This window comes from Aspergillus oryzae, chromosome 1 (genome assembly GCF_000184455.2).
Source record: "Aspergillus oryzae RIB40 DNA, chromosome 1".
Taxonomy (NCBI): Eukaryota; Fungi; Ascomycota; class Eurotiomycetes; order Eurotiales; family Aspergillaceae; genus Aspergillus; species Aspergillus oryzae.
The window spans coordinates 3,650,841-3,663,996 of NC_036435.1; the positions used below are offsets into that span (position 1 = coordinate 3,650,841).

A 13,156-nucleotide genomic window follows, 5' to 3' on the forward strand; every position below is an offset into this window, starting at 1 on the left:
GACGATATACTGAATTCCAATCAGGTGGTAGGTACGAGGGGTGGGTTCTAGGTAGTAAGTACTAAGGTGTGGAAAGGTGGTACGCGCTGGAGGTCCGCGTCAATCATAACTACTACTAGACTTGTAAGCTTCATGCGTCTCACAATGACTGAACACAACCCATTTAGAAATGAGTGCTGCCCCAGTGCCATACCGTCGATGATACGCGCCAAGACAAGTAAGAAAGAAGAAAAGGAGGCAGAAAATAGGCAAGAGAGAAAAAGAAATAGCAAAAGAAAATCGTTTCATTATGGAAAGATCGACTACTAGTCGTGTACTGTACTTACAGATAGGCCATCAACGACTCAACAGGCCACACGCGTTGGCGGAAAAAGAAGGTGGACAAGACCATCGATCATACGCTATGGCATGTGGGGACTATTGTCCATTAAGCTCAAGAGAAATCCTGGTTTCTGGAATCCTTAGTCGAATGCCATAATTCCGACGTTGGCAAATAACAGTCACCTAGTGGTGGTTAGTCAGTTCAGCCAGCGAGGTCTAGTCCATGACTGTCAATACCCGGGAGTGGGTGGGCTGTGAATGATGATCCTTGCCCACTGGTCCAATGTCGAGGCCCTTTTGAAGCATTGTCAACAAATTTCCTGGGTTTCATGGTTCCGCCAATAGGGACAATGCCATTGGTCTGGAATGTGGGCTAGTGCAAATAGCAACAATCAGTGGGGCCGGATCGGCAGCGGTTGGACCTAACCTATGCATGTATGTACCTACTTTAGTACCACTGGTTAGAGCCATACTTACATACTGTACATACATACATACGTGACGTAGGCAACATCCCTCCTGGTACGCACTAGTGTCATCGAACCAGATCAGATCACTCAGCCCCATGTCGATATCCGTAGTAGGTCCAGGACCCTAGAACCTTTTTTTTTTTTTCCAAACTCTGAATACCCATGGGTTCCAGGCCGGGGAGCCAAAGATCCCCTCCCCCAAACCCCCACAACACGCGATAGGGAGAGCCTGGTGGGCTTGTGGAGGTTCTCCCATGGGGTCCTAGTACGTACTATTCTATCATCCGCTTCCATGAAACGATCGACAGCCATTTAACTTTGCATTGATGATAGCACGCTAAGCCACAGGTGAGCCGCAAAAGCTGATGCATCAGAAAGCCGAGAGGGGCCACAATACGAGGCGAAGAGCCACTGAGCGGAAGTCATAATCAATTTTTCATTTCTTTTCTTGGATTTCAATTCATGTTTAGTCTCTAGTAATAGATTATTTGATGTAGTGTTCAGCAGACAATGGACCAATCAGATCAATAAACTCGACATGGCCACACCTCAGCATACAGTAACCCCTTTTTTGTTGGTTCCTCCCAATGATGTCGTATTATTCGGATTTGGATTGAAAGCATCTCCAAGAACAAAGGAAGTAAAGAAAAAAGAAAACATAATTGAAAAGACAAAGGAAAATATGCAACGTCCAACTAAAAGGGTAAAATGTAAAAAGGAAAGCACAGAAGATAAAATCACGTCAATCGGATATAATCAGAGCTGTTTTACAGAAACGCCGCGAAGCGCCGACGGAGGCCTCCAAGGCCCCATGCGTCAGTAGCCATCTAAAGACAGGAGAATTAGGGTGTCAAAGGGTATCATATAGGGATACACCCGTAATATCCTTTCTCACTGAGGAATTTTAATCGTCTAACCCATCAACACTGTATTCGCGGCTATTCGGCATAGGATCGTCTAGCGTTGAGCCGCGAATTGGGAGTCCATCCGGTGTGAGTTGTCCGCGGAAGTCCGGGTCGTAGTCTGGGCTGCTCTCGTCCAGTGTGGCGACATATCGGTTGCGACCACCCCGCTTGCTATGTGTTTTCGTATAATGGGCATTCAAGTTGTCACTGCGGGAGAAGGCACGCTCGCAGCCTGGTACCCAGCAGACATGGGGCTTCTCTTTTGAGTGGCTCTTCATATGTCTCTTCAAATGCTCTTGCCTCTTAAAGCGACCTTTGCAGCCTGGTTCCTTGCACTTGAACTGGACCTGTTTGATAATAGAGGGCAAGTTCTCCAAAGACATATTTTGGCGAGAGGATTGCTTCCTGATCATCTTTCTTGAAGGTTGACGCTGGAGGCGGTTAAGGCCGTCACGGAATGGTGGGGACTGCTGGAAGTCCTCCAGATAGTCTGCCGCACCACCGGACAAGCGGCTGATGGGCGTGTCGGGGCCAGACGCGGTGCCGATAGAGCATGAACGAAGTGGCGTTGTAGGGCTGTGCGTCTTGAATGTCTGGATAGACGTAGGGAACTCAGAATAGGACGGGGGTGGGGTTACCGGGCCGACCTGAGATGGGGCAATGGTCTGAGGCGCAATTGACTCGGTGGCCTGAGGGATCCACGGCATCATGTTCCCCATAGACATGGATTGGGGCACCCTCTCAGCATGGTGGAAGATAGATCGTGATAGGCAAGGATTTGTGGCGGCCTCTGGCAGATACGCGGCATGTGGCCGATAGTTACTGCGAACCATAGGAGGGCATTGGGGCAAGGTGTGGGGGTATGGGAGGCTGTGTGTTCCAGTCTCATAGGTCTTCGGCCCATCCGAAGGAAGCCAAAAGTGCTCCACGTTGTCATCATAAGCGGACAGAAAGTCGGGCATAGGCATGCGTTCCTGTGCTTCCATGGCACCGTAAGACATACCCATATTCTCATTTGAGGTCATCCCCGCTAGACGGAAAGCACTCCGCATTGGCGTAGCTCCAGTATGTCGCTCGTAGGCATGTCCTGGGTATGACCCGGCGTCTTGCCACCCAGGTGAGGCCAGTGAGCCTTGGCTATAGATGCTAGTCGGGGTTGGCGTAGGGGAATCCATGGGCGAGAAGCTAGAAGTCATCGAGGGACACTCGTTGGAACCCAAGGAGTGGCAGTCGACTTCAACCGTGAGATTGTTTTGAGTTCTCATGTCTTCACTGTGTCGAGGTTCACAGTCTTTCCGTTGTATGTCAATGTTTGTGCCTATTCAAGCACTGTTTAGTATGGATAGGCTGGATATGCCGGGTGTTGTGCAAGTGTCGAAACGGTATCAAGCGAATGAATGTAACACAGTATGTATGGTATGACACAATATTACAGTATAGAGAATGTGTAATGAGGTGGTACAATGAGGGAAAGTACAAGAGACAGAGAGATAGACAGTATGTGAGATAGTTTCACAATGAAGGACGATGTTGCCGAAGACACTTAGAAAGAATGAAGGAAAGTCGGCATGGGAGATTAGAGAGTGTGTAAGGAAGGAAGGATGAAAGAGAGAAAGATGAATGTGAGGTTGAGGTTGGGGAATGGAGGAGGGCAGGCGAGGTGAAATAAACAAATCGCTAGGGCATCTGAACCGGAAGGGTAGAAGGACCGATCGCACTTACAAGTCGAGGCCATTGCTATTCTCGGAGAAGAGAGGGCAAAATCAAGACAAGAGTCGAAAAAAGAGTTCGAGGCGCGTCGCGTGCCTGAGAGACCGAAGCAAGGCCAGGAATGTAGACTATAGAGTTCCTCGAGTAACCGGGAACAAATGGTTGAACAGATATCCTAACTGGGAGAGGAGTAGGAGGGTGGCCGGTTTGCGAATCGACCGTTTCCTAGGAGCGCGAATGTCTCTGGATAAAGGACCGCGATATCGAGGATTGGCGTCGAGCAACGATCCTGAGTCGCGACAAGACTTATTCCTGTGTTCTAAATCGTGGATGGGCCGGTTGAAGGGTCTCAGTTGTATAGTTATAAGGAAAAGCAGGGAGAAAAGGACCAGCAAGGGACGACGGATGGGAAATTGAAGATGCAAGTGAGGACGAAATGTCTTAGAGTTATTAATGTAGATGAGAGCAGGACGGTCGTATTTAAGATTAGAGATTAAAGATTCTGACTCTGGTCTTTTAAGATTGTTAATGAGTTGTTGAAATAGTGGGATGGAGAAAGATGAAGAATGACTCTTGGGGGGGAGTCAATGGCCATATTATAGGTTTACTCTTTTTGGGAGAAACGACAGTGGTAAAGCATAGTAAAGCATAGCATAGCAAGCATAGCGAGGCCCGCAAAGGGAAAATAAAAAATAAAATAAAATAATAAAATAAAATAATAATACTAATAAAAAAATTAGATAAAATAAAATACTAGTAGCAAGAAAAAAAATTAAAAAAAAAAAAAAAAAAAGGCAAGAAAATCCGAAATCGAAAATAGACTCTTGTTCCTGGTGCCCTACGACAGTAACTTTACTTTCCAACGAACTCCTCTCTCCTCCTCCCGCCTTATGGAGCCCCCTCCTCACATGCCTGATTTATTATTATTATATTTTATTTTATCCTTTATTAATTTATTCAATTTATCCTCCCTTGAACAAGGACTAATAAATAAAAAAAGAATTCGCTCTAACTGGGACTGTCTTATTTGGAGAAAATCAAAAAGCCTACTTTTATTCTCCTCAGTTCATCGTCACTGAACCCTCCTTCAACGGACCCCGGTGGACCCTTTGTGAAACGCAGGTATGGTTACTAAAGATGGACTTCCATTGAATTACCTGGTCGATCAATCCCCGACCAATCTAGTTTGGTTCCCCATCCATCGTCACGATCACCTTAGGAAAAATAAGAACAGAGAAAAAGAAAAAAGAAGAGAGCTAATAGGAGGAGGGGGTGGGTTGCGAAATTCGAACGCGAGTGCATGAAACGAATGGGTGTGAGGCAAATCCCCCATATTGGAATGCTCCAACTCCAGAGTCTATTTGATCCGCAGCCACCGTAGGGGCCTGCCATGGAACAATAATGGTCATAGTAAAACCAAATATTACTGAATTCGATACATACGTGCATACATCAGCAAAACTCAACCTTAACGTTGGGGATCATCAGGTCTATCGCAAGTCACCCAGATCCTCGGGAATCTCCCCCGGTGTCTACTTCGTTGGTAAGCGCTAAGACACTCCGTTGCACTGGGCTAACTCGCCTGGGTCGTAGTGCAGGTTTTAGTGTCCTCTAACACAGTACTATGATTATCCTTATCCACCCGCTAAAGCTATTTAGACTCACCCCCATGGATAAGGTATGGAATCCTAAACTGTAACCTGTAAGACACTGGCGAAACCCCTCTTAGGAAATTCACATCGGCCAGGTTCGGCACTCTTGTCTAAGAAAAGTCGAACAGGATTCGGTATCCTCCGTGCCCACGATCGTCCAGCCGCAGGGACGCTGAATGATGATCAGCGCCACCGGGAAATCTCCATGTGGAGAAGGGGTTCAACCTCAACCTTGAAACATTATTGATGATACGTACATATTCGTAAGGGGACGACTAATAGATCACGATAAATCCACGGTAGGGTTTAAAACAAGCTTGAAAACGGAAAGATTAAAAAAAAGTTTGATGATAATGATACTGATAAAAAGGAATGGTATAAACGCAAAATGAGAATTAAAAAACTCGGGACAATTGAAGACAATGGTAGACGGAGGGTCCCACTAGCCTGCGAAAGTGAGGTCATTTCCATCCTCATGATCTTCATCCTCTTGCTGCTGGCATATTTGGCGCACGGTTCCAGGTACGCGACGTGCATATTATGGTACGCAAGACTGCTAGTAGAAATATGGACGGCTTGGAGCTTGGACGCCACCGCCCACCCCAACGTTAAGCAATTATTATCGATTGTGTTCGGGTTTAAACGCCACTATCTAGACCACTGTGGTTGGGTAACCCTCGAAAATCCAAAAGGAAAGAACGAGCGGGGTGGGGTAAGGTAGGGCATAGAATATAATTAAGAAAATAGAATAAAATAAAGGGTGGTAATAATTATGAAAACAAATAAGATTCAAAATGTAAAAGAACCAGATTTTCTAAGGCTAGACCCTGATACTACTAGTAATTTGGAGTGACTACCCCGTACTTACTACGAATTAGTATGGGAAGAACGTTCAGGCGGTTAAGAATGGTTCTACCAGTTCAATATCGTCTACCAAATCCCGTAAAGTCTAACCAAAGAGGCAATGCATAAATACGACTTAATGCTTAATTACTTGTTTTGTCCGTGGATAGGCGAAGGTGGATTTACGGTTTAATTTGAATTAAAATCAAACCCGATCCCAGTGGGCAACTTAGTGATCCTCTCTCGCCTAAAATGAATACCATCATTAAGGAACAATTTCTTCGGCCGAAAGTGATTCAGTCGAAGCGAAGAGTAGAGATTGGGATGAATGTGGTTCCCTTCGGGTAACCCCACCCCGGGGTATATCGATCCATGATTTGATTCCATGGTTAGGGTCCAATAGATCGATATGGCAAAGTCAACCGTGATCTACAATGCGTGTTAGACCGCAGGTACTAGCTAGCCTTCCGAATGCGCGCTCGGGAGCCATCGAGGAAAATGAATTGACAGTCAGTAAGATTGTCGGGTCATGAGTGAAACAGGGAAAGAAGCTGCTGAGGAGAATCTTGGTAAAAGTCAGTTAGTTGATAGTCGGTCTGACTCAAAGTGTAATAAGTCCGGGGACAGACTTTCCAAATCATGGGACTCCATCTTGATCTCCTCTGAGACTTTGGTACCGTGAAGAGTGGACTGGAGCCTAGTACTTTGTAGTCTACTCCGTACATGATAATAGTATTATTATTCAAGTGGGACCGTCGATACCCGTCCCCATTCTTGCCAGGAGGACCCGCTATACACACTAACGAGACTTTTGATGTTAAGCTGACGATCAGTTGGCCGGACGCACATCATCCGCCAAGACTCAGCTAACAATGGATTTGGACCAGTCGAAGACCGAGGCATTGCTTGGTTTCTGCAGGTCTGAGATTCATTCCTTCCGTTTTGATGATTCCCATTTTCTTTTGACTTTCTCTTTTTATTTTATTTTATTTTTTTAATTCTCGTTGTTCTCCCCGAGTCCCCGATTGGGGCCAACCAGCCGCACCTATCCCAAACCCCTCCCCCCCCCCCTTGAGAGAGAGGTAACGTATGTCAGATGTCTCCTCTCAATCAGAAGCCCAGCCTACCACCGCCACTCCCACTGGAATGTGGGGATCTGAGTCTTCCTGATGGTGATAGGATCGAGGCGGTCTTTTACACTCTCCCGCTGCGTCATGAACTTCGTGGGTGGGATTCCAGCCTCGTTCCAACTTCCAAGAAAGCCCTGATTTCCTGCACTAGTGAATGGTTGCTCTTATCACACCCGATGATCAGTTCTCCCAACGGCTGCATCATTGCTGTAGACTTGGGCGATGCATAGCCAAGTGGACTGCTACTCACCAAGCCATTCGACCGCCTTTCCTAAAGTCAAGTTTTTGATCTGTCACGCGTCAGTTGGCGCTCGATTCAAAGGATGAGGGGCTCTAATCGTCACGCGAGAATGAGGTCTCATAGTCGACCAGTCAACTGCCTGAGCACGTCGCTGAATTTCCTGTATTCGAAGGCGATGAGACCAGATCGTACACGAACACAGTAATCAACCGGCCACTGGTGAGTTGCGCGAGTTTTTTCCGAGCATCGTGGGCATTTCCTCATGATCTCACCGGTTTACGTAGCAACATATTTTGTGTAGTTATCCAGACACCACAGAACTGTAGCCAAGTTATTGATTTCAGCTTACTTTGCAAGATAACTTAGAGATCTCTCTTATCTTGTCGCTGGCTATTACGTAGACAGACTGTTGTCTTCCTACTTCGCTCCATTGGATCTTGTTGACAAGGTATGCAACAGCAAGTACCGATCGACAGACGCCATGTCACGTTCAGAGCCAAAAGGATCTTCGACACTCGAGTCGAATATGCATGGAACGAACAGGCCGTCTTAGCAATGCAGCTACAAACAAGGGCGGTGTGTACACACCCTGTCACAATCCTTGTTGATTTCTATCTGTTTATTCAAAGATTAATTTATTTAATTTTCTCTTTTAACGCTTCTTCATCCTTCCAGAAGTGAACATTGGATTATGCGGGGATGGTACGTTGGTGCCTAACGGTGTGAATGGACAATTGCAATAGATTTATTTGAGTTATTTGAGAGCTCTCGCGTGGACATCGCCAGTTTACTAGTACTAATAATAAAAAAGATGACGGGTCAGGCCCTTTTTGACAGTACCCCTTAAGGCATAAGAGTTAGTTCGACGGCTCCCAGAGTTCGGAGATTGGCGGTAGGCGTTCCACTTGGTCGCTCATCGGTTGTGCTAAAAAGGGTCACTACATCCCCACCAGGGAGTGCCTGAGGTATATGTCTCGTCGATCGCCTTCAAGTTTAGCAGATCTGCGCTCCAGACTACTTAATGTGTGGGAACCAATAAGCCGACGGGACCCGTCAGCAACCACGATTGGCGAGGATCGTACGTCCGTGCTTCTGGATATATCGATTGGACTCTCCAGAGTGGACAGGTACTCCTGATTCCAACCACTGTAGAATAAGTGGATATGAAGCACTTCGAGGTCTAGAATCATGATGATCTTTACAAGACTGTTACTAGTAGTAGTAGGAGGAGGTATAACTAACTAGTACTAGATGAAAATAGTGAATAGTTGCTTGCTGAGCCACCGTCCACCGCCACAAAGGCCCGTCTGAGCCACAAGTTGATCTGTCAAACCCCGAGAGTCTTCCAGAACGGTAAATCCTCGGTGGCTTCATGCAAGAATCCCAGAATGTCTTTGTCTATCGATTCCATTCGTCCACTCTTCCTTCATAGGGCGTGGATTCTCCAAGTGTCAAAGATGAATAGTGAGTCGCTGATCGTTGCATCCATTCCGGTCAAACAAAACTTTCACGATTCAGACATACTGCTTGACTAAACTCAACCACCCTTGAGACTCTTTCTCTCTTCGTATCGATTGCTCGGGCCCCGAAAGTGGCTCTGAAGTTATTGATTCACTATTCCTTCTAGACGCAAGAGTGTTCGAGTGGGCTGAAGCTTGTGCGGTAACTCTAACCCCCGTATACTACGCTTTCTGTCCAGGTACATACTTCCTGTTCTCGGGCTTCGACCAAACCCCGCGTCTTGGAATCTTGATTCTATTGAGTCCACCGATTCGGGCTTCCATTCACCCTGAATATCGCTACCCTCGACGGTCGATATTGTGTGATCAGGACAGTTCGTTCCAATTTTTATTTTTTTTATTTTTATTTTAGTTTTCCCTTCTTCCTTTATTGCACTCTTTCTCTTTCCCTGTCTAATCTTCAGTGACGTAGTTCCGGTTTTTGTGAGCTCCACTAACAACCGACGATAGCTAACCAAATCCTAATGTCTAAGGATTCTTACACAATACACAAAGCTACGAGATAGAAAGCTGACAAATTTGTATTTTTGAACTCTGGATGCGCCTACAGCAAAAGTACGCTGCTGCTCATTCGTCGAAAGAACCAGGATCTCTTTTCCTCGCCCTCGTATCTTGACCCCTGCAGCACGGGCCTGTATGCCGCAAGGAGTCAACCGGACAATTGGGGCATCCCCAGGTCCTCCTTAGTGTTCCTGCGGTGGGATATTCGTTTTTACCCCACTGATGATGCTGCCAAGGCCGTTGGTGAATCACTTTCTGCTTAGTCTGGGTTGCATCAATATATTGGATCTGGAGGGGATCAGCCTCATTCCATGCACCCCTTCTTAAGGTATAAACCCGGACCCTCCGTGCATCCAAAACACATCGAGATCCCTATTACGGACTGCTCCACCAATTTCCAACGGTTATTACGCAAATTGGATGTCCACGACCCAGCCCCTGTTCGGATCTAGACTGTTACTCCTAGATCTCATTCTCCATGCATGGTAATCTTCAAGGCAACGTCATGATCGTGAAACCAAATTCTCCATCTTACAGTTCCTCTGTGCGTGTACAAAAGTCTTACAAAATTACGGTAATCCCAGCAAGGTTCCTGATGTACGCCACAATTGGAGTATGCGCCCCATACTTTCCGTGCTCATGCACTGAAACAGTCGATCTTTCCTTGTCATGGAAGGTGAAGCAAGTGCAAATGATGACTATTCTGCTCAGTTCCAGGTACCAACACGTTGTTGGTGCTCCAATGACCTTCCAGTTCCAAATCACTCAAGCTGAGTCTCTAAAGATGAGTTGTTTTGTCGAGATAGAACTGAAGCTTCATGGTGCTTACTGGGCCCCATAGCGCCTCCACCTGAGCTTGGACTTGATCTGCATTGGCAGCGGAGTATACTAGTAGCGGCAGTACTATTTGGGGACGGTATCGTCAGTGCGGCCTCATGGACCACATCTCTAGTTCGATCGCAGCGCATCATATATTTCCGAAACATTCTCCCTTGATGCCATCTTGGGCCAGGTGCTAACTTCATTAGGCCAAGTGGTGCTTGGACCTATTCTGCAACAGAGATCCAATAAGTCTGGATCTTCACGATTAACTCGGTTTACCACTTCAGGAAATGTGCAGGCTACTGTGGGATGAACGATTACGAATATTTGTGCAAAAGGCCCACACATTCTTCATTGGTCGCCAAGTGAGGCGGGCAATGTGTCTACTGTAATATGAGCCTTCCGCGGTATGCTAATTCATGTCAAATTGATCCATTGGTGGTTATTGCTGCAGGTACGTTGACGATGGTGAATCTCCGAAGACCCGGGGAATTTCCCAGCCTGAATAATATCGGTGAGAAAGTTTCCAATATATCTCCCCTCGCATTTCCCTTTATTTCTGTCTCGACAAGATTAGACATCAAGCACTCCCTGATTGGCGATTTTTTGACGAGCCAGAGAGGGAGGGGACCCCATAATTAATTCGAAGCAGGATCTACGCCGGGATGGAAGATCCTCGCTTGTCTCACTTACCGTGCATTGCCCCGTGCTTCACCCTATGCTTGTCTCGTCGACGCTTATGCAGGGAAACGTCTATAGTAATCGATTGCTGGGCTTTCCTTGTTCACGCACAGGTAGAGTAGCCAGAAAGGGAAGATCTGATGCAGGCGGCCCATCCTCTTATTGAAACCCCCTTGCGTCCACACCTTTTTCTTCCTTATCGCGTCTCCAGTAAGAACGGATCAGGCCAGCTATCTTGCCACCATCACACCATCGATCAATAACAATGGTTTGAGTTGCATTGCATTGCATTGGTGTTGTGTCTCGTTCCCGGTTCTGGCCTCTGTGTGGGAAACCAACCCCAGCCTAGCAAGAATCATCACCACTCGTGCACCAAGACCGCCTATCCGACCCAACGTATGTGGGGGATCGGGTATCTTAGGGTACCTGGCTGTCCTTGCGCAACGTTTATCAGGTGCTTTCCTCATTCTCCACCCCGTCACTTTATTGATCCATCTACCCAGGCGGGGCTCGCAAACTATTGGCTACTAACCAGGATATACACAGAAATATCCAGCAGATCCATTAAGCATTAGGTAAGAAACCTTCACACTAAGCACCTGACAGTCCTCTTCTTCGGGTCCATGCTTTTGGAGTGCTATATTCAGACGGACTAGGTGCAGTGGCAGTGATCGCCCCAGCCCCAGACTTCCATAAAAGAGGCGTGATCCGATAATACCACCACTGGGACCACATTGTGCCTTGATACGGACGAGTCTCGCAAAAGTGCATACCCGACCACCTTGACACAGACCGCTAAGGCCCCGAAGTGTCCCAGGGTCTACCCAACCCAGCCTAATTTCAATACAGGAAAGTTCCATAGTTGTCCTCTCTGGAATGTACATGTGCATAGATCATCCACACAACGAACCAAAACCAGTTTAACAGGTTCTTCCCCAGCCCATTCCTTCCAAATTTATCCATGCATACAGGATACATGAAGCCGTGCTACTCAGCCCATCCAATGAAGTGAGCCCCTGCCTCCCCGTAACCCAGATCGGGTTGAGCTTTTGAGTTCAGTGAGGAACCCTGAACTTTAACGGTTAGACCTTGTCTTTCCTTCTACAGTAACCTCCCGATATAAGCAAGGCTTTGACCAGACTCCCTAAATTGCTTACATCGAGATATTGCCTATGTCGAGACATTACTTATATCAAAACCACTATATAAATCCTTTTATAATATAGATTACTGAAAGTTCCCTGAGTGGAGGCTGCGCAATTTTGTATGGGAAACGATAGGAGACAGCCTGGTGGATTGCTTATATACAGGTTTTACTGTAGATTCTTTGGTATTATTCTGTGCATGCACACAACATATGGTTCGAGCCTGCTGCACGTAAGTATGCAGTGGAGATCACGTCGATCACGATCCGAGCCCTCAACCTTTCAGAACTCAATGCGTTTGAGTTCGGTGGCTCTTTCCCTTCTTGAGAGAGGTTGTATCTTAGGGTCGTAGTAGGTAATTATTGGGCTTGACGGTCTATTTCGGGCTAATCACGATCTGCAGCATAGCGTTACATACGACAGGACTATTGTTGTCGTCGTGAGGATTGTTTGTTGTTCTCGAGGCTATTCATCCAGCTGAATTGGCCATGACTCGATACGAGAGGTACCCCTCCTACTGGGGAAGTAGGCCTCTGAGGCATCGTATCTACGGGTTTCTGGTCTGTGTCTTGGGTGAGGTGAGGACTCGTAATTCGTAACCCAGCTGTCAATCAGATGTATGTGTGGTATATTCCCATGAAAGCATCCCTCCGTTATAATCCTGCTTATAGCCAACAACACCAAATACCACAGCTGCACCAATAGCCAAAGACATAAGACAAGAAGATATATGGAAGACGGCTAAAATAATTTATACACACACACACACACACATCAATATATGTAACCTACCCAACTCCTCAGCCTTACACACCAACCACGATCTCATTCCACGCAACCAAACACATAGATTAACAAGTAATAACTCCCCTAGTTAACTTACACCCTTACCAACTAAGCTCAATACACATCAGTCATAATCTATCATACACTGAGAAGAAATCACACGCATCCAATGATACCCCATACCCATCAGCCACCATAATACATCTGGCTGAACATTCACCCGTGGGACCGGTAGAAAAACAATATAATTTCAAATAAAAATAAATCGAAAGATCAATTGATATAATAATTATTCTATGGGTAGAATATATATATCACTATTCTATTTCTTTTGCATGGATCTTGGAGAGTACGTCGATTGAAAACAGCTGATATATAATCGCCGTTCCATGTCAGCTGTACCGCCTGTCCCGGAAGAATTCTACCTGT

General features: G+C 46.4%; 2 protein-coding genes across 2 annotated transcripts; one reads left to right on the forward strand and one right to left on the reverse strand.

The window, feature by feature from the left end:
* Positions 1-1,695: 1,695 nt before the first annotated feature.
* Positions 1,696-2,961, reverse strand: brlA (C2H2 type transcription factor BrlA; the record flags this gene model as incomplete). The annotated part of the gene is made up of 1 exon (XM_001817970.3): positions 1,696-2,961. One exon carries the CDS (start codon positions 2,959-2,961, stop codon positions 1,696-1,698), a length of 1,266 nt encoding a protein of 421 aa, XP_001818022.1.
* Positions 2,962-8,729: 5,768 nt separating this feature from the next.
* Positions 8,730-9,556, forward strand: AO090005001038 (uncharacterized protein; the record flags this gene model as incomplete). Its single annotated transcript, XM_023233521.1, has 4 exons — positions 8,730-8,736; positions 8,972-9,106; positions 9,145-9,215; positions 9,374-9,556. 4 exons carry the CDS (start codon positions 8,730-8,732, stop codon positions 9,554-9,556), a joined length of 396 nt encoding a protein of 131 aa, XP_023089201.1.
* Positions 9,557-13,156: the final 3,600 nt, after the last annotated feature.